General features: G+C 36.8%; 1 protein-coding gene across 4 annotated transcripts in view; it reads left to right on the top strand.

Annotated features, from left to right (window-relative positions):
• Positions 1-134: 134 nt before the first annotated feature.
• LOC145666425 (uncharacterized) overlaps positions 135-26,865 on the top strand; it is a 32,908-nt gene continuing 6,177 nt past the window's right edge. For 2 of the 4 annotated variants that reach the window (XR_014127743.1, XM_081733640.1), the window contains exons 1-6: positions 135-1,220; positions 6,317-6,460; positions 8,069-8,203; positions 9,105-9,326; positions 13,597-13,783; positions 20,904-21,153. Coding sequence is in view for 3 of the 4 variants with exons in the window: in XM_081733640.1 (XP_081589766.1) it covers positions 174-1,220; positions 6,317-6,460; positions 8,069-8,203; positions 9,105-9,326; positions 13,597-13,783; positions 20,904-21,153 (1,985 nt within the window). In the remaining variant the exon portion in view is untranslated. The remainder of the gene's footprint in view (positions 1,221-6,316; positions 6,461-8,068; positions 8,204-9,104; positions 9,327-13,596; positions 13,784-20,903; positions 21,154-26,865) is intronic. The other 2 variants (XM_081733641.1, XM_081733642.1) reach the window with 2 other exon arrangements.

Genomic DNA, 26,865 nt, shown 5'->3' on the forward strand with positions numbered 1-26,865 from the left:
TTTTATTGTTTAATAAAATCAAACTCGGGCAAAGTTTTGCGTCTATCTTAAATATACACTTAAACTTTAGGTTAGTATTGTTCTTGTCTTATATTGGGAAGTCTGTGTACATTGCAAGCTCCTTTTTCGTTTTAATTAGTTACTGTTGACGTTTCTAAGTGAATATAAGAAGTATGGAATACAATTACAATAAGTGCTTTGGTAATGAACAAAATCGTGGATCACGGAAGAATTTCGAAACTTCCGAAAGGAATATTAGTTACGATTTAGGTGTAAGAGCTTCCGACCACGATGGAAGGCAGCAGGAGTCACGAATGCAGTTTAATGTTCCTTATAATCGTAATTACCAAGGGAATCCAATATCTGAATCATCTCATAGGGACCGATCTCTATGTGATAGTGGTAGATTTGTGCCACCTGTGGAAAATTTGGGACCAAATGTTAGAGCTATGTTTACAGGTACTAATGTTCCTGAAAGATTAAGTGCTGTTTCTATCCTAACATCGCCCCATTGTTCCGAAGATAGGAGATTTGAGAGCGTAAGGTCAGAGGAGAATTATTATCCGGTACTGGATACGAATTCGTCTGTAACACAACAGTTTCAATATCCTAATGATTCCTTATCACCTCACGTAACAGGGAGAAATTCACTGCAAGTGCCGAATACTCCATTGTTTGGATCAGGAGACGTCAGCAGTTCAAATTCTTCTTCTAAATGTGCCATGATAAATCCACTGAGACCTCAAAATCCTGCATATAATATTCCTCATTTGGCAAGTGGTTTCCTTCAGCAGCCTTTCCCTAGCAGCACTTCACAAACATTTCCGTTTGCACAGCAACCTGGATATGTTAACCCATATTTGTATGAGCAACAAGTGCAGCAGATTTCTAATCAACCTATATCCGAAAGTCACTTCCGTACTTCACAAAATCAGTCGGGAAATAATTTTTCAGCGTCATCATTGAATGCTTCATTAAATTTTGATAAAAATAATGATAGAAATTTGAGAATTACGCATCAAATTCCTACTACTGTGATGTCTGCCAACAGTATTGGCATATCTGGTGATTTTACAGAACAACTGGGAACTGCTATGAATTATGTGAATAATGATGGACGTGAAAATGTTTCAGATGCTCAGTTGTTTGTTAATCATTGGCTTGAGAAATACAGGAGGAATTCAAAAATTGAAAACATACCGTGCGATAAAGGAATGAAGGTGAGTTAGCAATCACTTTTTCTTACTATAATATTTGTAATAGTTCTACCTCTGAATTTTGTTTTAGAGTTCTTTATTTTCTTTGCTAATAGAAAGAAATCAAGATACCTTTTACTCTTTATGTTGATACACAGGATCTATATTTTAAGTAATGAGAATATTTTTGTCCTGATGCGACTATACGTCAGAGCGCGCTGGGACCGGTTGGAGTCGGTAGTGTGGGGTTTGACATTGAAAGCCCTCCAATCGGCAGTTGCCTGCTGGCTTCCGTTGAGGCAGATCACGCGCGGCGTGGACGTCTGCAAAGAAGTGTGTGCAAGAGCAAAATGCAGCAAAGTAGTGAACAGCGTTACACAATCAAATTTTGTATTCGCCTTGGAAAATCTGGTGCATCAACACTGCAAATGATTCAGCAAACGTATAGCAGCGAAAGTTTATCACGAGCTCAAGTTTTTAGGTAGCACAAAATGTTCAAAGAAGGCCGGGATAGCGTGGATGACGAACCCCGCGCTGGTCGGCCGTCAACCTCAAGAACCGGAGACAACGAACAATGTGTGCTAGATTTGCTGAACTCGGACCGGCGTTTAAGGATTCGTTTTATCACGGATACGCTAGGAATCGATAAAATGGTTGTTCACAAAATCATCAGGGATGAGGAAGATTTGCACCAAGCTCATCCCGAAAGTTTTGACGAACGAACAAATGCAAAACCGTGACGCCGTTTTGAAAGATCTTTTGGAACGCGTTGAAGAAAACCCTCAGTTTTTGGACAATATCATTACGAGAGATGAAAGATGGATCTTCGAGTACGACCCCGAAACAAAATGGCAGAGCACCGAATGGCACACTCCGCAGTCGCCTCGGAAAAAAAAAAACTCATGTCAAAGTCCAGAATTAAAGTTTGCTGATTGTGTTTTTCAACAAGAAAGGCGTGGTCCACTTTGAAGAGATAAGTCAGCCGAGTGCGACCAGAAATTGCCGCCAATTGGAAGCTCCATCATGACAATGCGCCATGTCACATCTGCTTCGTGGTTACAGAGTACCTGACAAAAACTGGCATCTCAACGATTCTCAGCCTCCCTACAGGCCCGAGCTTGCCCACCATTACGGAGCCCTGGATGCCGTCAAAGCGGCTTGCACTCGTGCTCTGAAGACTGTTCCAGTTATTGACTTTCAGCGAGCGTACGAAGTGTAAAAAACTCGCCTGCAGAAGTGTGTTGACGCTCAAGGAACAGTCTACTAAGGGTTTGTAGAGTTTTTTTTTTTTTTTTTTTTTTTTTTTTTTCAGGATTTATTCTCATTACTTAAAATATAGATCTTGTATCTTTCATTCTATCGTTCACCGTGTGTGAAAGTTAAACCTAGGAGAACGTAGATTTTTATTACAGTAAATACTGAAGTTTAATATTCCTTTTCAACACAAGAACTATGATGAGAGGGCATCTACTTCATAAAGTAGGATTCGAACTACTAATTGCTTTATCCGACGTGAATATATATATATATTTTAAGTATAACTTTTACGTACAAATAACCACTGTAATTGGCTTAGTAGCCCTGCATAACGAAGTTAATTAAACGGCCAAAGCCTGCCTTCTTGGAGAATACTCAGACAAAACGAATAAGCAGTACTTTCAATACACTTGCTTTCACTAAGGTGAATTACATACTTTTATGTGTAACGGTGCAATAGAAATTGTGATAATACTACAATGCTGCCCTCCGTAGTTATTTTTTTTAAAAATTAGGTATGATAGAAAACTGTCCCGATCGATGAGTTATTAGCACACCAAAAATTGTTACAATGGCCAAAGTAGTGTGTGTGTGATGATTTAACATAGCATTTTGATGCTTAAAATAGTGAAATATTTCCAACTGATTCAATTGATAGACAGCCATCGTTATTCATGAAGTAATTTTTTGAATGCTGTCATTTCAAAGGGAATCTTCGTCAGCCATATTTTCAATTAATGGAACAACACTAACACATTCTATTCAATTTTTTCTTATCATCATAATTGTCTCCTTTAGCCTTGCCGGCATAACCGTGGGACGTAAAACTCAAAGATTTCATTTCTATTCAATGTTTCAAAACTTCTGTGTATCAAATTTTGCACCTTTACATCCAACGGTTAAGAATAAGTATATGATAAGATTATTTCTTCCTTCGGGATTGAACTTTCAAAAATTCAGATAGATAGATAGATATTTAATTTTAAATCATAAAACACAAGCATAGGATATTATGTTGCATATGAGAAAGATTCTAACTGATAGGTGGAAGAATTTTTGGGTGAATAATTTTCACCAACGAATGTTGCTTGCGTTTAAAGAGAAAGTTTTGGAAGAGAATCTAAGCATTTCTCTACTTTTACTTCTCATGGAAGTTTTATTATTTGTAATTAACGTAATCATTTGTAATTTCTCTTCTGGCTTTCATTTTCATCGCAAATTTAGCAGAGACAATTTTTCCAGTTCCTTAACCAAACATACGTTCTAATTGATGAACAATTTTCGATCAAGTTCTGTTGAAAATCCGGATTGCTGGTCAGACAAAGTATTTTTAAATAAAATAAAATATAAATCTTTCAGTCACTCAGTTTCAGTTGTCTTTTTCGTTGAGTTTCTTACTATAACAAGTACGAAAACGCTAACGCGTCAATTAGAAAATTATGTTTCCGCTTCAACAGATCATTAGAACGGAATGTAAGGGCATGCGAAAATGAAACATCATTTCGAATCCGTTTCCCATCAACGCTGTATTGATAGCGTGGACCTAAGGGAAAAGCCTGTTGAACTGGCAACATTATTTTTCATTTAACATAGGATGCCTTACTATAGTATTCACGCCGAGTTGTGAAGCTTGATCCAGAGTTCTTACAAATCTGGAAAACGAAGAAGTCAGAAAATGAAACGAAGGTCAAATGTCAGGGAAAATAGTACTTAACCTGGAAATCAGGGAAAATTGGGGATTTTTCTCAGGAAATGAAACTATTGTCCATCTTACTGATTTGTGAAGATAAGCCACAATAATTCAGTCATTATTTGTTGAAAGAAGCACTAGAAATAAATGATTTTCGTTGAGTTTTACGAGTTGTATTTATAGTATGTAAACTTTATTTACACAACATTATTTCTAATATTAAGAAAATAATTTATGAAGATATTTTAATTTGTTACACTTCACGTTATAAATGGTGGGATTTCTTTCTGCTGTGAACATAATAGTGTAGAAGTACTGTTAAATAAATGAAGGTAATTTGCTACTATTCAATGCTTTTTCATACCGTAATAGACTGTAAACATTTTTTAGAATATGTGATAACATTTAAATGCCGATGTCCAATGAAGAAGACTGAGGGCAAGTTCTAGAAATTAAAAGTAATCTGAAAGCCTCAAAGAACGTAGATATAGGATTCGGGGCAGAAAAACAATGCATTAGGAAGCTTAAAGGTGTAGACAAGTGCAGTTTCTTCAGTGATTGTCGAATATTTTTTATAGGCACTAAGGAAAAACTACTCGAAAAATGTCCTCTTAGATATCCTCTTACTCGTGCCATTTCATGCTTTGATTCTGAGGTTTTCTTGCATAAACCTAAAATTGCCCGGATAAGGATGACGAAGTGTGGAAATACTCCATCAGTCGTTTCGTGTTGATGTTAAAGCAGAGTTAGTTCAGAAAGAGTTCGAATCTTTTCTTCAGCCGTCTAAAAGTGTGTTGGCGTCTTATTTTAATTCAGATGGAAGTAAAACAAATCTTGACGAGTTTTATAAATCAGTTCTAAGTGGCAAAAGTGAATTCAAACACTTGTGGAGTCTTGTGAAAATGACATGGATTATTTCACATGAAAACGCAAGTGTAGAGTCTGGTATTTCTATTAACAAAAGTTTATTGGTAGAAAATTTGCAAGAGGCTCCTTCAGTAGCCAACGACAACTGATAGATTATTTGGCCTACATAGGTGGAATTAGATGTCTCAATGTTTCAGATCCAGAACTCTTAATTTCTGTAAAATGTGTGAGAACAAGATACAATTCGGCTTTGGAGGAAAAGAAAGAGAAAATGAGAGGTCTCAGGTAGTACTTAAACGAAGGAAAATGGCTAAGTTAAAAGAATTAGAAAAAATGAGAGATGACTTAAGAAAAAACAACGATTGGAATCAGAAGAAATTGATAGTGAAATCAAAATTTTAAAGCAGTCAATCTAAGTAACTGAAACAAGTAATCATAGCTATTATTGTTAAAAGCTTTCAAGTAGTGTTCCTACTTACTCAATATCATGTAAGTTCTTTTTGGATCAAAAGATCCAATATGTTTCACGCAAAAATTTTCTTTTATGTCTTATATCTGGAGAACTACATATAGCCCGTGTAGCCAAGCCCAAACTATCACTTAACTCAGTATGATATGCTATTCCGTAAAAAATACGAAAACTCGATTTTGGGGCCGTTCAAAAATTTTGCAACTCCTGATTCAAGAAACTAATTAACAGCCAAGATTGCAATCTTTTGATTTTTTTTTTTTTTTTTTTTTGGATCATTTCTAAAATTCTTGTTACTTTTTAATATGTTGTATAATATGTATAACGTAATGAATTTGTTTTATTGTGATAACAATTAGGATCTATGGCAGTAACTGAAAGAAAGAAAAAAAAAATCGGTACAAGAACTGGAGGTCAGGGAATTGGCATGGGCAACTGTAATGTTCGCTCCCCATAACTTTTGCATATGCGTTTACACGCTATTTTGAAAACTTTCTCATTGTTTTATTTTCTGATTTTATTGAATTTGAAGAAATATTGAGAAATTCCATTAAAGTATTGCTTTTTCGTTTGTTTACTAAATTATTTGAAGATGTCTTATAAAGTTTCTTCACTAGCTCAGATAGCAATTCTTTAGTTAGCTTACACCGGTTTGCTTGTCTACTAGTAAATTAGAAAGTTAAACCGATAGTTGAAATCTGAGATGAATGCAAATTCTGAGTGTGCTGAGAGTTATTAAATGATAGTTTTGTATGATCTTTACTAAATTTTTTTTGTGTTATCTGTTATTTCTTTATGTATGTGATTTAAAAACATGTTCCTTAATTTTTTAAATAGTTATGGGAGGTAAAAGACTGTCTTCGTAGATCTCTGATTCTTCTACATGATCTGAAAAGTATTTTTAAAAGTCTTCAAGACGGCTGTGAAAGTCTAAGCGAAGTTGAGTGGGAGAGACTTCTGAAGGAAGCTGAATTGAAAAAGGTAAAAGATTTCAATTAAATATACACTTCGCTAATAGTTGAGTTAAATTTACTCAGCAATGGACAATATGAAGAAAATACAGCAATTAAAATGTGAGTTTATGTAAGTGAAATAAAGGCATTTGCTTTTGTTTCGTTGTCGTTTTATTTTCTGTACAATATTTCATTTGTGTTTGCTCCTCTGAGTTCTTCGAGGGAACGAATTTCCTGAGGTCAAATTTTGAATTTCATTCTTGTTTTATTCTGCTGTATGCTGCTAATTACGAAACGTTCTTTGTAGTTCTATATTTGCATTAAATATTTTTTTTTTTGGGGGGGGGGGACCACTGTGAAAAATAATAATCATAAATCACTACGAAGTCCTAAGACAATACGAACTTCATTTTTTTTTTTTTTTTTATGTTGTCAACTCCCGATATTTCGTGATTAATAAAAGTTGTTAGACACGTACATAAATTTGAATACTCCGAGACATCGTTACATAATTTTTATTTTTTGTTAGATATTAATGATGTAGTCCCATTGTTTATCAAGACTGCCTTCATCTAAATCTAATTTTTGTTCTGATGAAATAGGATTCATAGGCATATCTCTGTAGCAACGATGTTTGTGGAATGTTAACCTAGTTGAAGATTTGATCTCAGGGAAATCACTTCCTTGAGTAAGCTCAAAGTAGCAAACGGGAGTGAAATATTGGGTAGAAGATAGAACGACAACTCAGCAAAAGGTAAAAATTCTTATTTTGTTTGTAACATTGTTGTAAAAGACATGAAATCTTGAACATAATATTTTGTGACGATACAGTGTAATTTTCTAGACAATAGTAGTTACCTGCCCTCTCTCTTACTAAATAACATAATCTATGTGGGTCTGTCAGCTAATCAAATCCTCGGCTTCAGCTTGCTACTGAACTACCATCAACATGGTGGTGTTCGCTGTATTCCTTAAGCATAAGTAATCGACTGCATTTAATAGGACGTTCGATTAAGAGCGCGTTTGCTGATTGCAGGAACTATAAAGAATTTTCATAAGCTAACAAATTGAGTTTCGGATTGTACATTGGACTAATTCACATTGGAAGACAGAGTCAGATATATTTCTTAGAGGAGTGAGTACGAAATTCAGCAGCAAAGACTGTTTCTAGTTTGAGATGTCGGGTCTCTGTAATTGTGTTCCGATTCTATTGCGTATTGAAAAGTTCAATTGTTTTGGAAGTAAGATGGGTGGGATGTCATTTGCTGTACATCCATTGTATTTGAATTGGATTAAACTAAATAAGGAACCAGTAAGTTTACAAAATAGTTTTAAAAAATTGCACTTTCGCAAACGACACTCGAGCGTTCTCATATCATTTGTTTGTTTCTTATTGGCCATTAAGGCACATGGGGACACAGTGATGAAGCGCTTCTCTCTGATACGAAAGTTTGTTTTATTTAATTCATTAATTAATCTTTGACCCCAGGATGTAACTTGTGGCAGATATTACGTCAGTTGATTTTTATGTTGTGTTTAAAATGAAATATTTCATTTTTGAAATGAAAATGAAATATTTCATTTTAACGTCCAATAATTATGCCCTTTAGACTAAGGGAGACGATGATTAAAGCAGGTGAATGATGCTACAAGAATTGATGGAATGAGGAACTGGGAGGAAACGGGAGTACCCCGAGTAAACCTACGGACGCCGTGTTGCCCAGCACAAACTTTCTTGGCCAGGGATCGAACTAGGAACCACACACGAGAGGTAAGTGTTCTACCACTGAGCCATCGTGCCCCCTCTTACCAATTTTGCATGTGTTTTTTCAATAACAGTTTTCTCGTAATTGTAATATACTTTCTTTAATGCGAAACGTCTAAGTCCACCCTTGAATTCCATTCCATGACAGTGTTTTTAGAGCTCCCTCGTGGCTAAGCGGTTAGCGTACGCGCCTTTGGCGTGGGAGACCCGGGTTCGATTCCCGGCGGGAGCTCATGTGGTTCGGATTCCACGTTAATCAGTAGGACCACGTCTCATATAGCCTCGCTGCTGACAGGGACGCTAAACTAAAATCAACTCAACTCAACAGTGTTTTATTATTATTATTATTTATTTATTTTTTAATGTTTTTATTGGACATCATTGCCAACAAATGGGAGCAAGTTTCCGATAGTTACGCTCTATTTAGGTACCTGAAGGTATAATACAACTATGCAATTACACAGAAAAATATAGCCGCTGAACTGATTGTGGTTCGAGTACCACTCTCTGCCTCTCGGGGAGTTTGCCGTGACGTATTGAGCTACTAGTAACACGAACAGTTTTTGTGCTTTATTTCTCTTATCCGTATAGAGCACTCAGTTGACAGAAGCAGTAATAGATTGGTTAGAGCTGCGCCTAGCAAGCGGGAGATTGAAGTTCGAATACTTGCTAGTCCAGCGAGCAGTTGTGTGTCTGTGCATGTGTTTTTCTTGGCTGTACTACTTTATTGGTACTTAGTAAATATAAGTAATTTAAATAAATACAACATAATGATCTTTAGAAAGATATATTAATGTATACTTTTTCATGACTTTTACGTAGAAAGTATTTATGAGGGTGTAGAATGGCATTGCACAAAAGTATTTGTGAAATATGTAAATGTTGTACATTTTTTTCTTTCTTGTAGAGGTTTATTCAGTGGGAGTTGAATAAAATCAAAGAGAATGCTGATCTAGAACAATTGAAGATAATTATGAAAACCAGAAAGAAAAAGAGATCTCGTCAGAAGAGAAAGAAGTTCGAGTTTCAGAATACCAAATTGTTAGCTGAGAAACGACGAATGAAGTTACATCAGCAAATAGACATGTGGAGGGATGGGATACAAGAGAAAATAGAACAAGTGAAAAGAGTAAGATCTTGTTCGTCTTTATTTTTCTTTAACGGAGCTCTCTCAGGGCACATGGTTAGCATACGTACCCTTGTTGGGGGGACCTGGGTTCAGTTCCTGGCGGGAGCAAACGTAGTTCAATTCCATGCTGAGTTTTAAGTCCAAGTTAGATCGCTAAATTCCAAATAACTAAAGATATTTTTCATGAACAAATATCACTAGGGCATCACATGCACCCAGTGGAGCAATTTAGAAGAGAGACTGGAACCTTAAAAGAGAACTGAATAACAAGTAGAATCAAATTACCTCTGCTTATTCAAAGCAGCAACATCTTTTGTTCACACTGTGTTCAAGGTTCTTGTTGGTGAAAACATCGTCAAAAAACTAACAACCCTTCAGTGTATTTTGAATTTAGGGAAAAGAAAAATATCACAGGGGGATATGTCTGGCAAGTATGCAGGGTATGGTAACACAAACACATTGTTGGACTAAAGTCACAGTTACTTGTTTGTGTGCTGAGGATGAAGTACAAATCGTGCACAGAACTTCTGTTTCTTTAAATCCTCTATTTGGCAGTCTCCTTATCCACCTCCATGAGTTCTAATATTACCCTAAGACTTGCATTTTGGTCGTTCAGATTGATATCTCGAACTTTGTCAATGATTTTATCTGTTCTGGCAGACCCGCTTGGACCTGGGCGCTTGTGATCTTCCACAAAGTCTCTGCCAGCACGAAACCTCTTATGCATTCAAAATGTGCCAGCAAGATAGGCAATTGTCCTCATAATCCTTTTTCAATATCTCAGATTTCCGTTGGAGTTTTTCGTAAGCACGCACACAATTTAATATTTACTCTTAGTTCCATTATTGTGAAGTATCACAGTAACAGTCAATTTAGCTGTGTCACGCTTCATATTGGCGAGAATGGCTAACGAGCAATCTGGACATTCCTGCACGTGTTTCCAAGGTCACACACTAGAGTTACCACTATGAAAACCAAAACTAACTTCGCAGCAAAAGAATCAGTCTCATTTTCTAATTGCCACACTGGGGTTTTATATTAGAGAGTGCTCTCTTTTAACCAAATAGTCAACTCAGATATAGAAAGCGGCAATGGAGTTCAAAGAAGATGCATTAACCAACATCATCCAAGTCTTTTCTTTCTTTCTTTTTCTTTTTTCTTTTTTTCTTTTTTTTTTTTTCATTCTATACACGATTAGCCTAAGCGTTTAGGATAACTCGCTGAAGTTCAAGGGTGTTGGAAATTTTCAGAAATGATTTGGCTTCGTAGAAAAATGTACAAAATAGTACAGTTTTCTCTTTGTCACTATGCAGATAGTGTAGCTTATTTTTTGCAGATGATCTTCAATCTTCTTGAATGATTTAGAATCGGGAATATCTTGCAGCCAATGCATTGGGAAATAGATTCTTCCGTGACGGATACTTCATTAACTGACGAACAATCCGACAATTCTCCATGAAGTTTCGGGTTCGGCGGTTTTAAATCAGTCAAATCGAAAGTCCATTTTTGGTTTTATTCCTTGAGTGGTATGTATAACTTCCCAGTTTTTTGGCTTCTAGTGTTCAATGATGGCTCGGATTTTTACGCTTTCCTGGTTTATAAGGGAGTTGATGTTACTAGCAAAAAGAGGAAATGCCATGGGAAATGATCGGAAAGGTGCACAAATCGACAACAAGGATAGAAGCCAGTTGTAGTTTTTGAATATCAGTGATAATCTTTTTGAAGGAAACATCTGACTTCCAAAACATATTAAGATCATCAGTCGTGAAAGATTTTTTATTTATAAAACCTCATGCTCAAATAATATCAAGTAACAAGAAGTACAACTATCGTCCCATTGAAATATTTTACATTAATAAATCCTATTCTTCTGTGCACTTTCACCCGAGTGCTTTTCTCATATACACCTTGCTATGAGTGTCACAGCTATAGATGGATTGATGAATGGTAGTCAGGGTGAACTCTCAACATGTTGGTTTCTTTCCTATTTGGAACACCGCATATTCTTCTTTCACCCTAGGAATTGGCACGCGATATGTTCAATTTTGTGAGAATTGTTATAATATTTCAGCGACAGTAAATATGACTGTTGACATTGCTGGTGACAGGATTGAATTTTCTCCTTCTTCCAAAATAGTTACGGAGCAATTTACGGGTTTTTCATCAGTTCTAGCATCTCAACAATGTGCTATACTTGTTATTATGTCTACTTCTATATTTTGCGATCGTTGGTTCGAGAGGATAAGTGATATCGCTGAATCTTAATTTAAAAATTTATCAGCCCTTGAACTAACCTTGAACAACGCTTGCTAATCTTGTAACGCAAGATAGAAATTTGATGTACTGCTCCTAATCATCTCTCGTACCTCGATAACATAACATGTTTTCCGAATCATTATTCACACTTGGGAGAAAATTTGAATAATAATTGGTAGCAACATGTTTGCTTACGTCCGGGCTATCAATAACTAATATGACAATTTTTTTTTTTTTTTTTTTTTTGTGTGTGTGTGTGTGTACGAGTGACAGAGATGTACTAGTATCTGTCGTAGTATCTGCCATGCCAGTAGGAAATATGTCCCGCGACCTATTTCATTACTACAAGCCTTCACAGAGAATTTGCTTCTGGAAACGGCTATGAATGAAACTTGCTGATGCGCTGTTCTTCAGTAATAGCTACAATATATTTTATATAGATAGATTATAAGATTGTTTTAAAGTACAGTTTGCCTTCGGCATGTCTTACGATATTTCTAAAACTTGAATGATGTTTCATTGAACTGTATGTTTGGACGAAGTTCAATCTTCGATAGCTTCTGGCGAACAGCGTGGATGTCTGCTCAACAGTAAGAAAGCTTGTGACTGGCTGGTTGAGGGCGTACTGCCGTGATCTGTCCAATCAGAAATGGATTTTGATCCTTATAAGATGAAGTGAAAATTTGCATCTTATCCTCGAAACCATGTAAGAGAACGCAAAAGACAATTCTCATAGTACTTTATAAGATACACATAAATAAGAATTTTCACTTTCGTTGCAAATCGGTCCAGACTATCAAAAGGATACTATATCAGTGGTGCCTAATTGAAGTCACTTTCATCAAACATATATATATAATAAAGTTTTTTTGCGAGGACGAGAGCCTAATGTCGATCGCACTTTGGTTTGTTTTTGTATATCGTATTTTAGTATTATGGTTATATTGTGTGTTAAGATTGTTTATTCTAGATGGTTGATAGATTTAGAGTCTATTATCGCTTTATTTCTAAATGACCCTAAACAAACTTACGTATATCTAAAACAAGCTGATTTGCTATTGAATTACGGAGTATGTGCCCAAAATAGTTCATCAGCAGAAGTGTAATTTAACTCCGAAACAACCATAGGGACGTGACATTATAATGAGAGACTCCAACAAATTAGCAAGTTCCGTAATAATACTGGAATAAAATAAACTTAATAAAACAAAACATAAAAGTATTTCGTTTAAGCATGCATAGTGATAAACTTCTGGTTTAACTGTGCAAGTGTGTGTTCTGCTTATATGTTGGGAAGGTGGCTGACTCCTGGTGCCGCGAATAATGTGAAATAATAAGAGGTGTCGTTTACGCACTAATGTGAAGCATACGTGCTTAACACATTGATTGCTATAATCATTCGATACTCACAAATATTTAAAAATCACTGTTGTACAAAGCACTTCCTGTTGCCGATTCAAACTTTGTCAAAAAACAACCATATAATTTGCTCTAACTCTGTGGCGATGGAGTGAAGCATCAGTTACAAATCAGATTTCTGAATAGCGGAAGGTTACACATATTTTTGTTCATTACCGTTCAGAAGTAAGAGGAATCAGAGAATAACTAGTATGGTATTCCCATTGCATGGATGCACAGATTAAAGATCTTGAGTTTTTACGGCAGTGACAGGCAGTCTTTGGTACTCACGGCTGACTGAAGTACTCATGTCGCATAGTGATAAAGAGAAACGAAGTCATGTTGCTTAAGTGTGTTATCTCTGTAATATTTCGTAATAGCCACAAAAGTGAAATAAGTAGAACTCCTGCTTATTTTGCATCAGCCTTGGAGTAAATAAATGCCGCAGTTTCTTTACTTCTAATAAAACCATTTATATTATGAGCGTTAGTGGTATTTGTAATCTTTGAATAAATATAAATTCCTTGATCATTAAAACGTACTTAACCTTAAAACACCTAAAATTATGAGTCCTGTTAAATCAAGTAGTTATTATAAATGACTTATTTTATTTCAGAAAGAAGCTGTGAAGAAAGAGGCAGATTTAGTTCTTGGGGCAGTGACTAAAAGAAAAACTGAAGCTAACAAATTCCTTGCTGTACTTTCTGGTTTGATAAAACTTCGACAAATTAGAGCTCAGGCAGCTGAAAGGAAAGGATTGCCTCGTTCGTCGCAAAGAGACAGTGCTTTTGAGCAAGTTACAGGTAAAATATGCAAGTTTTGTTACGAGTGTGGAAATGTAATTTCTAATTAAGGACAAATGTAATGTTAGTTTTTTCATTTGAACGAAGGAATCAGAATTCCGACATGGGGGATGTTGGAATAACATTGAAACCTTCACGGTCTTTACCAGTCACAAAAGAAGAGGCACAAAGATTTAAGATTGTATAGCCTCGGAAGTTGTTGTTCACCAGGGTAAATATTTCCGTTTTTGTAAAACTTATTTATTTATTTTTTGTATGTGTTTCTTTCATGTATGATTAATCCTGTACATTCTATCCCCACTTAATTCTTTACTTCTGATAATGCGAAAAGGTGTCAGCGAAAATTCGACATTAACGGTTTGTTTTGAAACAAATAAATAAAAAAAATCTTACCTTAAGTCCATTAAAGCTTGTTTTCACATATGGTTACGAGACATAACTCGCCTCCTCGTCAGTATGACTGGTAAAGGGTCACGTTGCTAATGGGTTATTCCATCGAAAATCGCACAATTTACCACAAATTGGTTGCACTACCATTTTTTAAAATTCTAATAATTTGCACACATATTTGCACATGTTTTGTGAGCTTAATGGTATAATTAGAAATATCGGTTTCCATTCTGTACATCCACAGCGGCCGTATTTCCAATACGACGTGTGGTAAATCATGAGAACATAAGGATGCATGTGAAATACAGGGTGCGGCAGCGCTCATAGTAGGATATTAAAAACACACCATCAGGCAGTAACTGTAATTTATTTATTACCTCTTATGTCAATTAATAGTTAAAGGTATGCCATTTACTAATGTTTAAGTCATTGTCCATTCCATGGATTACTTTTTGAATATGACTCCTGTCAAATGATGCCCCCTCTGCACATCACATTCATCTAGGCGGCGTTGGAAGCTTTCCATAACTCGGCGTAACGTATTCCCTGGGACATTGCCGACGGCAGTTCTGATGCGATCCTTCAACTCAGGAATGGTGGCACAACGTGTTTGGAACACTTCTTGCTTCAGGTAGCCCCAAATAAAAAGTCTGCACATGAAAGATCAGGTGAGCGAGGCGGTCAGGAAATGTCTTCAAAACGGGAAATTACTCTACCTGGAAATGTCTGTCGCAAGAAATCCATGCAAATTCTGGCTGTATGCGAGGTCGCTCCGTCTTGTTGAAACCATAATTGTTCCGCATCCACATTGACCATACCTAATTGGGGAAGAACGAAGTCTTGCAGCATCTTTAGGTAGCGTTCACTGGTGACAGTTACAGCCACACTGCTGTCACCCTCAAAGAAGTAAGGGCCAATAATCCCAAAGGAAGCAACTCCACATCACACTGTGACACGAGAACTGTGCAAGGGCTTGATGTGCAGTTCATGCGGGTTTACATCACTCCGATAACGCATATTCTGTTTATTCATGAACCACATAACTCAAAATGAGCTTCATCTGACATCAGGATGGTGTGCAACATTTGTGGATTTTGGCGAAGATCACGCATGGTTGAGCAGAATGTTTCTCGTGAAACCCAATCGCGAGGCCTAATTTCCTGAACAATCTGCAGCTTATATGAGTGAAAATGGAAATCTTCGTGCAATATTCTCCTGAATGAGCGATTGGACATGTGCACAGTTTGCTAATGGCGATGAGCAGATCTTTTTGTGCTACGCAATATTGCAGCACGAATATTTTCCACGGCTTCTGGTGTCCGCACAGTTCTTTCACTTCTTCCCGGTTTGCCATTGCAAACAGAACCTGTTGTTCGAAATGCACTTACGCACCTCACAATGGTCCGTCCATCTGGAACTTACCTATGACGTCCCAAATTGAACTGACACACAATCATAGTCATACGTCTTACAAATAAAATCAGAAAAATAAACACACTGCTGAACAAGACTGCACTTATTTAATATAAAAACACATTTGCACGTGACGTTTCGATCTTCTAGTCAAGATCCTCATCAGACGTACACTGAGTGATACAAAAAATTACTCAAGTATATATACAATATTAATCTCCCTATCTGCTCTCTCATTGGCCCGTTCAAACAGCCAATCAGAAGCGTGGAAATCTATCTGAACTGACCAATGGGAAAACAACATTCTACCAGAAAGAAACAACAAGGAGCAAACAACCTTTGAATACATTAATTCACATACATTTTTCTGTATTTATCAATAATATTTCTCCATTCTCCTCCCACTTTCTTCATTCCACCATTTCATTCATTACTCATCATCACCGTCTCCTTTACCCTAACCGGCATAATCGTGGGACGTAAAACTCAAAGATTTCATTTCATTTTTTTGAATATCTGATGAGGGAAGTGCGAAAATTCTGAAATTTACGCTAAATGGCCTTTAATTCATAATGTACTTACAATTAAAAAAAACTAAGTTTTAGAATTGGCAGGTGTACAAACTATGACGCTGGAAAATTTCGTATAAAATGATGTCTAGATACAATGCAGTGGCATGTATTTCTTTCAGCTATAACACGTACAATACGTGAAAATAGAAAAATAGAATTAAATACCACTAAAATAATAAAATACCGCGTTACTAAAAAAACATGAACAAAAAGCAAGTCCTAACAAGCACATTTGATTAGCCAAATAACCTGCACGTCATTGCAAGTTTGAACACGTATACTGATGAAACTAGTTCATAGCAAGATCTCAGTTCAATGTTGTGCTTTGTGATGAACATTTGTGTGTTGGATATTGGGTGTGTTAGATGAAAATGGAGTGCTCTATCGGACAACGTGTTCAAGAGGACTGTCATAAGAATGCATATTGGAAAATGAACAGACGTTTAACTCCAATGAATAAATTAAGTGAGGCTAATCAACAGCTTTTACATTTAAGAATAGGAAGAAAAAAGAAATACAAACTATGTGTGGATCACGAAAAGAAGTTACTTGCCAAATATCATAATCTTTTTGGACAAGTATGTTGCGATCCTCTTTAATATTACACAGTTCGGAAGAAAGGAAAAAAAGTGTGAAAATGATACCCGATTATTTGAAAAGGAAGAAAAACCAACCAGTGAAACTTATTCTTGGCAAGTCTCTGTCCAACGTGCTACAAAGCAACGTTTGTTTGTGTAGATGTAGATAATATGAAATCAGGAAGTGACGAAGAATATGCACCTGCAGAATCTAACCAGAAAAATAGTAGCTGAAAAAGATGATTATATTACATAAAAAGTGTAAGAATAACAAACACATTGCAAAGAAACTTATCGTTTTTAGAAACTGTGATCATGGATGGATGATAGAATTGTGCTAATCATTTGTGCAAAGAATATGACGTCCTTATTGAAAAACTTATCCTTGTTGTTCTTATTGTCCTTATATCCTGATTGTTCTTCCAGTCCTTGAGGGGTCGCGGTGGCTCAGTGGTAGAGCGTTCACCTCTGGTGCTGGGGTTCTTGGTTCGATCCCAACTCACACAAGTGAGCTTGTGGTGTTCAAACACCGTGTGCGTGGGTTTTCTCGGGGTTTTCCCGGTTCCTCCCAGTTTCTTCATTCTACCATTTAGTTCATTTCTCATCATCGCCGTATCCTTTAGCCTAGCCTGCATAATCGTGGGACGTAAAATTCAGATTTCATTTCATTTTACTATCGTCATAGTGGTGTGTGTCACTTCGGTAATCAGATTGTAATTCGGAATTCACAGATGGATTTCTTGGTCCCGAAAACCTAGGAAATGATATATCACATGGCAATGTTTGTAGTTATTTTTAAAAACAAATTTATACAGCAGCCATGTTGCCACCATTTTGAACCATAAGAAAGCGAAATTCGACTTGGAAACGTTCAGATTCATGTTCAGCAGGGTCTCGTTATCCCTAAAAATATATTGCCCAAATGTCACAAAAAATTCTTCAAAATCGTTTTAGAGAGCGTTTTTCTGAAACATTCATCGGTGTATCACTCACTTCCAAGTTTTCGCTGCTATAACTTCTTAACTGTTCGAGTTATAGAAAAAAAGTTACTTAAGCTTTTTCGTAGCGTAATTCAAGATCTTTCAAATAGTGTGTTGAAACATCACAGTGTCATAATTGGTAATGAAGGTATGATCATTTAAACGGACCTATGTCTCTCGACACGGCGGTCATTTTGATGACGTCACTGCAGGGGCTCATGACCTCTGATCGAGTGTCTCTTTGATATGTACACAAGCCCTTGCGCAAAATATCATACTGGTGTCCGGAAGTGAAATGTTTTTACGTTAGCTCCACTGACTACCATCGTCAGTGTCATTTACAATCTAGTTCAAAAAGTCCTGGCTGTGGTGGACAACATCGTGTGCATGGGCTTTCTAGCCCTTTGGACATCCCATGGTACAATTTGTACCATACGGGTGTTTCATGGTACATTGCATTATAACTCTCCTATTTGAGCTTTTTCGTCCGTTTTTTTTTTTTTTTTTCAAGTCCAGAGGCATTGTAGAACACGTTACGTATGGTTTCACACCTTCCTGCGTCCAGACATAGGAGGTGATGACGTCATAATTCTAAAATATATATTTTCATTTATTAAGCCTATGTTCATTATTTTTTAGCGGGCTTATTTTTGCACGTAGAAGATTGAAATTTTGCACAAACATTCAGTCCACCGAGTAGTATTTACCAGATTTTTCCAGATTTCTGCGTTAAAACAGGGGGGGGGGGTCCAGAGGGGCTAAAAGTTGAAAAAAGGGATATTTAGACCAAAAAATCCCTATCTTCGGGATTTTCCCGCCTTAAATACATGGAGACATGTGAGTCATACCATCTGAAAGGCAGTTCTATTCTGAAGAGAATGATTGGCGGATTATAGTCCTAGTGTAATTAGGGATGTGTCAGGGAATTTTTATCAAAATATACTTCTGTATAGGGGAATATGGGACATTGTCGGTATATATATTTTTTGGCGGGCTTATTTTTGCACCTAGAAGATTAAAATTGTGCACAAACATTCAGTCCACCGAGTAGTATTTAACAGATTTTTTTCAGATTTCTGCGTTAAAACAGGGGGGGGGGGTCCAGAGGGGCTAAAAGTTGAAAAAAGGGATATTTAGACCCAAAAAATACCTTTTTCGGGAATTTCCCGTCTTAGATACATGATTGAGACACATGAATGGTACCGCCTGAAAGGCAGTTCTATTCTGAAGAGAATGATTGGCGGATTATAGTCCTAGGGTAAATAGAGATGTCTCAGGAAATTTTTTACCTGATATCATGGTGTTTTGCAATAATTTGGGGCATTGTGGGAATTCGTGATAAAATTTATCCCGCCCTTAGTATTCAAGATAGAAACTTGAAATTTGGCACACACATTCAGTATACCAAGTACTATTTATCAGATTTTTTTTAGATCTCTACGTTCACACAGGGTCGTTCCAGAGGGGCCCAAAGTGTGAAAAAAAAAATTCCCTCCGAAATTTTCCCTTTGACATCATTTTTCCCTCTCCTAGTATATGGTATGAGCATGCAAGCGGTACCATTTGAAAGCGGTTCCATTCTGAAGAGAATGAGGTATGAACCATGAGCCTAGGATAAATAGTGACGATGCAGTAGCTGCTTGACTGAAAGACTAAAAAATACCCCAAAAAGCCGGGATCCCCAAAGGGCTAGAGGTATTCCTGTTTCTTTTTACATTCTCATTCCACCACCTCTCCCATCATCATTCACTTAACTTAATCATCCATCTCCCTTATGTGGGCGCCGGCTCAATTAATTAAAAAAAATATGAAGTAATATTCGAAATTAAATGATCTGGGGGCCAACAAACCTTTACAACGAGTAAAACTTTCACCGTTGTCGGCCAAGATAGCCAACAGCAGGAATACGCTTCCTCGTTACGTACTCAAAAACGCAGATAAACCACATGCAGGGAAAGTTAACAACTAATGGTATGTTACTATTAGCTAAGTGGATGATCAAAAACAACCGGATTGAATTCAGAATATTTATTAGGCTGAGGGCCTCAATATTTAAATATACAATTTAAAAAGTATTTTACACTGCGAAAATATTAAACTAAATATTTGTCCAAAATATTCGTCCACTGATCCTATAAACTGTGATACTTATGATTGCCCTCCGTGTAGCACGTGTTTTCCACTTCTTCTTCACTAGGAGTTCACTACTTGCTCCTCTACCGTCGGATTCCCAGTTCCTGCCTGCTCCAGCCACCGTCGAGTTCGAAGTGAACGGGTCTCTCCCGCTGCTTGCCGAGTATAGCCGCTTCGTAGGCTCGCCGACTGGACAGCAGTATTGCCAGCCTTTCGGGTGACGTCACCTGCAGAGTTCTGTGGGAGGGGACTACCACACAGCCTAAAGAGCATAATCATAGGACGTTAAACTGAAAGTTTATTTTTTTAAGTATTTATCCTATTGAATCAAATAGCTATTCTCCAAAGATGTTGCCATGTTGCCATATCCTTCATCGCTTGAATTTTAATTTTTTAAGGATTGTATTTTGAGTTTTACCAGATATAGGTTCATGGAATGATGCCTTTTTATTTATAAGCTTGTAAGCATAGAAGTAAATTGGTATTTAAAAAATAATTCTTTTAATAAAAAAAATTATTACCATACAATACTACAATAAAATTAAATATACTGTAGAAAAAGAAGAAAACAGCCGATTTAAATTTTTAATTTTGTTAATATACAGAAAAGATAACAAATCAACAACATAACCAAAGTTGGTTACTTGCTAATTTAGACTACATAATTAAAACGATGTAGGTATAGAATATGGCTGTATGCTATTATTGAAACAGTAATGGAAATTTAAGAACATTCAGAAAGTTGATTTCTTAGAACTAAGTACGAAAGAATTCGTTTTCCTTCGCATATATGGAAGAAAGCAGACTGGTCTTCTCCTATATGTAGTATCACCGTAATAAAGTTTTTTTAGTCGATTCGCGATAAAAATACTTATAATTCGGATTGTAGGTATTCATGTAGCCTCGGAGCTGAAAATGGATGTTATGTTCTAAACCTTTTGTAATTGTTTTTATATGTCGTCTTTATAGTTGAGTTCCACCCACTTTGTGCATTGTAAGATAAATATTATAATATTTTCCCGTGGACCCTAATTTTTCTTCCCTTTATTTTCAGAGGGACTTCAGAAACTTTGGACTGAACGATTAAAGAATTACAAAGCGGAGGAACAGGCATTGCGAGTAATGCTTGAAGAAGAACAAGAGGAAAGAAAGAAAAACGAAAAACAAACGAAGAAGAAGAAGCTATTACAAACTTGGGAACACTTTCTGTTCGGCAAAGAAACTACAGTTGATAATGAAATGTTTCCTTATTTCGAGCTATATACAGAAGCAAACCGAAATGTGGAAGCTTTTCTACAAGTCAGGTACGTCTGTATGTAAATTTCAATTCTGTGCAGACAGCATTCAACTGAATTATAATTGTGTCTTAACAATTATTCTTGATGTATGGAGATGTATTAAATTGTACTTAAACTCTTTTAATAGTCGTGAATATTACAGAGGAGATGTCATGGACCTTCAGTAAACCTTTGAGCTGAATAGGCCAGGGTCGGATCCGGGACCGACTTCGGTGGGGGGGGGGGGGGCGGTAGGTTGTGATACTGCTATTTTTAAGGGCTCCAAACTTTGGGATGGGTTTTATTTATATATATAAAATAAGAAAGCTTCCTCTTCTGGGGGGGATCGCCCCCACCCCTGGATCCGCCCCTGGAATAGGCAATAATAATCGTTTATGATTTTAGACAAGAAAATCTTCTGATACATTTTGTTCTGTCGAGTACTTGAACTTATCTCAGAGTCCGTATTGCCCTTCTTAGCAGCACTAGATGTAACGGTTCCTCTTTATTTTCAACGGAGTTACTATTGTCATTGACGTCATGGAAAAAAGTGCCCAAAATCCAAATGATTGTACGATGTACCTGTACATGAAGGTAAATCGGATTGTGTGATGGCTCCATTGGAATGTTTGGTGAAACAATGTTATGATTCAATATGGTCGTCTCTTATAACTGGAATCAATGATACTAGAACCAATAAATGTATAAATTAGTACGGGGTGTGTGGAACGAAGTGAATTCTGCTTTCGTTCGTGTGATGAATGATATTACTAATAATCTTCACTATTTTAGATATCATGAAGGATTAATAGAAAATACTAAATTGGAGCGAAGCTCTCCTTTACTTGACTTAGGCGTTCGTTTTTCCGGATACTCCTTCGAGATTCCTGAACCGTTCCACACCAAATTTTCCATTGTGGTTCGAGAACGCACGCTGAGTGTCATAAGGGGTCGCATATCCAGATCGGACATACCATTGAAGAATAATCACCGAAAAACGGGATGCACATAGACTTAACCTTGGAAAAGAGCATTTGACGTGCGAATTCTCGTTGATAAACAATGGAAAATAGAATTTTCAGCATTAGAAATAGAGCAAAGCCCTTTTTCGCTTTGTCCTTCGAACACAATTTTTCAAAGTTATGATGGTTTTCGCTGGTATGCCAAATTCAACTATTTGCATGTTGTGTTCGTTCACGAAAGCAATTGATGCATTAAATAATTCTATGAATAATCAATCAAGGTCGATCGCTTCGCTCCAAATTTTCAATTAATGCATATCTAGTAATTATTGTTTTGGTAATGGTGTGCCGGTAATTAAATTCCTGAATGATGCCGAAGTCAGTTTATTAAACTCGGAGCAAAATAAAATAAATTGACATTTGAAGATTCACGTGCTACCCTGTTTGCCACATCGTGAACCATCCACTGTTTCCTCTTCCTTCTATATCGAAAGAAGAAAACTCTTACTTTGTGTTTGTGAATGAGACAGAAAGGGGAAAAATGAGACATAGAATCCGATCAACAGTGGTTCGCACCAAACTAAACCTTAACCTATGCACTACATAGCACTTTGGAACTATAAGACGTTGGCAGTTGTTAACTATTGAATTTCTCTGACAACTATAACTTTTATAAACTAGAATGATCCCGGCAGTTGTTCATAGTTTTAAATACTTAGTATGAAGAATTCTTTACATAATCCATTTGCAATAAAATTTCAAATCTAGACTATTTACAAATAATAACGAAACGAAGACGCGCCAATAAATACCACGAAAACAAAAATTACTTCGTGCTTCTAAAAGGGCGATATGCTCCTACCTCTACTGACAAACACTTCTGAATACATGTTACAAGGCCGCTACATCTAAAGTTTGTTGCCTCTTTCTACAAACATCTTGGAATTACTGTCACGACGTTTATAACTGACACCCTTCTCAAGGGTCTTAATAATCCCGTGACATAAACTCCTTTCTTAGAACAAATTACACGTAGTTTTAAACTGTCAGTTCATTTCTAATTTTGCTCATGTGTATATAATGTCAATCAAAGATATTAGTAACTCCGTCGTAAACAAAGAGGTGAAACTGCCACAAACGCTGCTAAGGACAATAAGTCACTAAGACAAATTAAGGCACTCGATACGAGAACATAATAATAATAATAATAATAATAATAATAATAATAATAATAATAATAATAATAATAATAATAATAATAATATGTAGGCATATTTAAAATATTAGGAATTCAATTCCCATTATTGTGACTGAGCGATTTGATCTTTAGAATGAGATTATGAGGATACTTGTGATCGTTTAAGTAATTTGTTGGATTACGGGCTGGGACGTAACCGTTCTAATAGGTCTCTTCATGTTAGAAAGCTATTGTGTAACAGGTAGCTAAGTTTAAAAATGAAAGTGATTTTGTAGTCGCAACATGAAAAAATCGGCCGAACAGTTCGAAATGAATTTTTGAATATAGTCAATTCGTACCGCGAACGAGGTTTTCTTCTTCTTCTTCATTATTATTATTATTATTATTATTATTATTATTATTGGATTAAAATTTATATCTTAAGAGGACAAAAGGCAGGTTCAAAATATATGCCAAAAATAGAGTATCTTAAACCTTTTTCACGTTAGGTGCCATTGCTGTATAAACGACTTTTTAAGAATAAGGTGACTCGTGTCATAGCATCTTTGAAACTTACGAAGAGGGGATTTATATTTATTTATTTTTTTTCTATGTAAAAGTCAACATTCTCATCATCAAGCTTGAACCTTTTGATATTAATTTTAAAAAAATAATATGCACTTGGCTCGAGCGGAATTTTATCATGACACTTTAATTGAAATCTTTATCCTAAGTGTGGGAAGGAGGATTAAATTTTCCATAAAGAGTAACGGCTGCACCATCTGAAATGTATTTTTGAATACAGCGCTTGGGTCGATATATTTTTTTTTAAATATTATTTGTCATATCATTTATTTCACTTTGATTCAAATACATATCTTTAAGCGAGGGAAGGGAATTCAAACATGCCTTTCAAATATTTTCCACGAATCTGTTCTTCCCGTGCGAGGGACATGCATGTCAGCTAGTCCATGATAATAGTACAGCATCATTTCTTCTGTTCTTATTTTGTGCTTCACTTCAGTGAAATTTAAAACATGTCTTAACAGAAATCGAACTCCGAATAACATGTATCAAAAGATAATTGGGAACAACAAAACTCCCATACTACAAGTACGAGTTCTAAGTTTTGCAATATTTCTACAACCCAAACAGCAGACGCGTGTGTACGCTGTAATCGACTGAAGTACACAGTCGAATTGGATCAAGAGATGGTGTGGGAAGCGGACTATTAAACACGGAGACCGCTACTCTCCAATATCTTCAGTCAATTTTTTGTAACAGTGACGGTGAGTGCTTAACATCATATGATTAAAGCCCGGCATTAATGACAAAATGCCGTAAGTGCCATTATTGCAATTTTAATATTTTCAGGAAAAGTGCAATTTCACAATTTAGAAGCAATTTGTTGCCAATGTCACAGGTTTTCTCTTCCACTACTCTTTATTTACTCATGAATGACAGCATACCACAGATCTGTGTCTCTCTTATCTGGCCAAGCGATCTCGGTGTCTGATAATTGGTCTATTGCTGTTGAAATGTGACAAGTAGAGGAGCGGGGATGCTAGTGCGTATTCAGTTCTTGGAATTTTGAAGCAGTGTTCGGTTCTTGGAATGACAAACGAAGATGCTTACTTTCAAGAAGTAGCCAGGTGGGCAGTTATTGTGAATCTTAGGCGTGCGTGATACAGAACTGGTATATATGTGCGTTTCAGTATTTCAAGATGCCGAAAGTTGGTCTTTCTAGGCAACAGAAGTTGGAAAAATTTGTGAGTGAGTTCGGGCGTACTGTGTTTTCAACAGACGGTTCTGTACGGTTTTGTAAGTTATGTGAAATTGTGGTTTCCGCTGAAAAGCGTTATTTTGTAACACATCATATAAAAACTGCAAAACACAATTCGTCAAGGACACTCAAAGCAGCTGGTGAAAAGGTTCAAAATCATCTTGGAACAGTCACGAATCCCGCTTCGCGTACTAACAGTTTTGCGAATGGTCTGTGTGAACAAAGGCGCCAACTTGAAGAAAATATTGGGGGGTCCAATCAATGAATAAATATATCATCATCGTATTCAACCGTTTTCAATTAACTGCTTGATGAAGGCTCCCTCCCCCCCAAATCTCGATCCGCTACTCCGCTGCAAAATTCACACTGCATTGATCTTCACTTGTCAGGTCAGTGTTGCCAGAGTGTTGGTTGAAGCTTCAGTGCTCTGTTCAACACCAGTCTGAAAACCACCTTTTCTATCGAATAAGAAGGCTGTAGTTATGGCCACGAACGACTTAGAGCTAGTTTTCCTTGAAACTCTACTCGACTCGAGACAGACATATTTAAGCTCGACTCGAGAACTCGGCCCGAAAACTTTCCTCCAACTCGACTCGAATTCAGGTCGAGTTTCGAGTCGAGTCGAGCCAGAACGAGCCAAATGGAGCTAAATTTTATGTAGTTTCAAGTACTCTCTTCAACTATCCTACATAGACAGTGTAATTATTATCGATGATACTAGTTTTACTACAACTTATTATTTATTATTATTATTATTATAACAACACCGTGTATAAACATGAGAGATAGCTGGTTTCTATCTGAATACTAAAAACTAATTGACTGCCGACCTCGGTAGTTGTGAAGTCCAGGAGGCATGGCCATCGTTCACGAGATTCTGGATTTGAGTTCCGGAGAAGCAAGGATTTGGCTAAGGCCAAATATTGTTAAAAGTTATAGGGCGCTGGCCAAACATGTTCAAAACTGCTCGGCTCGGGCTTAGAGTTGTCGGCTTGGGTGAGCCGATCTAACCCAATGGCTCACCCAAACCGAGACGAACAGAGCTGATAGCTCAGTTGGGGCGAATCGATGGCTCATCCCAACCATACCGGCTCGAGCATTTCGCTCCGTTGAACTGAGCCGAGCAAGTTTACATCACTACCCGAGTTGAGCTTCTGTTTGGACTCAAAAATTCGACCGTGCAGGTGTCAGCCTTAATGGTAAGAACTAAAGTATATACTTAAATTGGTGCTAACCACATTTGAGGCCTCGTTATAAAATCCTTTGTCGTCTCGTTATCGAGACGAAACGAGATACAAGCAGTGTCCCCTCTCGTGAACAATACTAAAAGTATTCCACTTTATCGCTTACATTTCTCATGGCTTTCGCTTTCCAGTCTAATCATGCCATGATTTTAAAACGAGCTGAACGAGCGAGCCATTTATCAAACTCGACTCAACTTGAAACTCGACCTAAAAAACAGCGACTCGGTTCGGAACTCGACTCGAGAAAATTACGTTTGACTCGACTCGGAACTCGATTCGAATTCGAGTCGAGTCGACTTTTAGCTCGACTCATACCCATTCCTAGAAGGCTATTCCTAACGTTGAATTAAAGGAATGACGAAGTTTACAACAGAAATTCTTGCTTCTCTTTGTTAATTCTTCCTCGGCCGGATTATATTGGGGAAGGGGGGGGGGCAAAAGTGTCCTTCCCCCCCCAAAGTCGGCGCCTATGTATGTGAAGCTCTAATTAACGCGGACATTCCTTTATGGAAATTAGAAAATGTTTTCTTTGGAAACTTTCTCGAGAAATACACAAAACAAAAAGTTCCAAGT

The sequence above is a fragment of the Thermobia domestica genome, chromosome 12 (genome assembly GCF_964235325.1).
Source record: "Thermobia domestica chromosome 12, izTheDome1.hap1.1, whole genome shotgun sequence".
NCBI lineage: Eukaryota > Metazoa > Arthropoda > Insecta > Zygentoma > Lepismatidae > Thermobia > Thermobia domestica.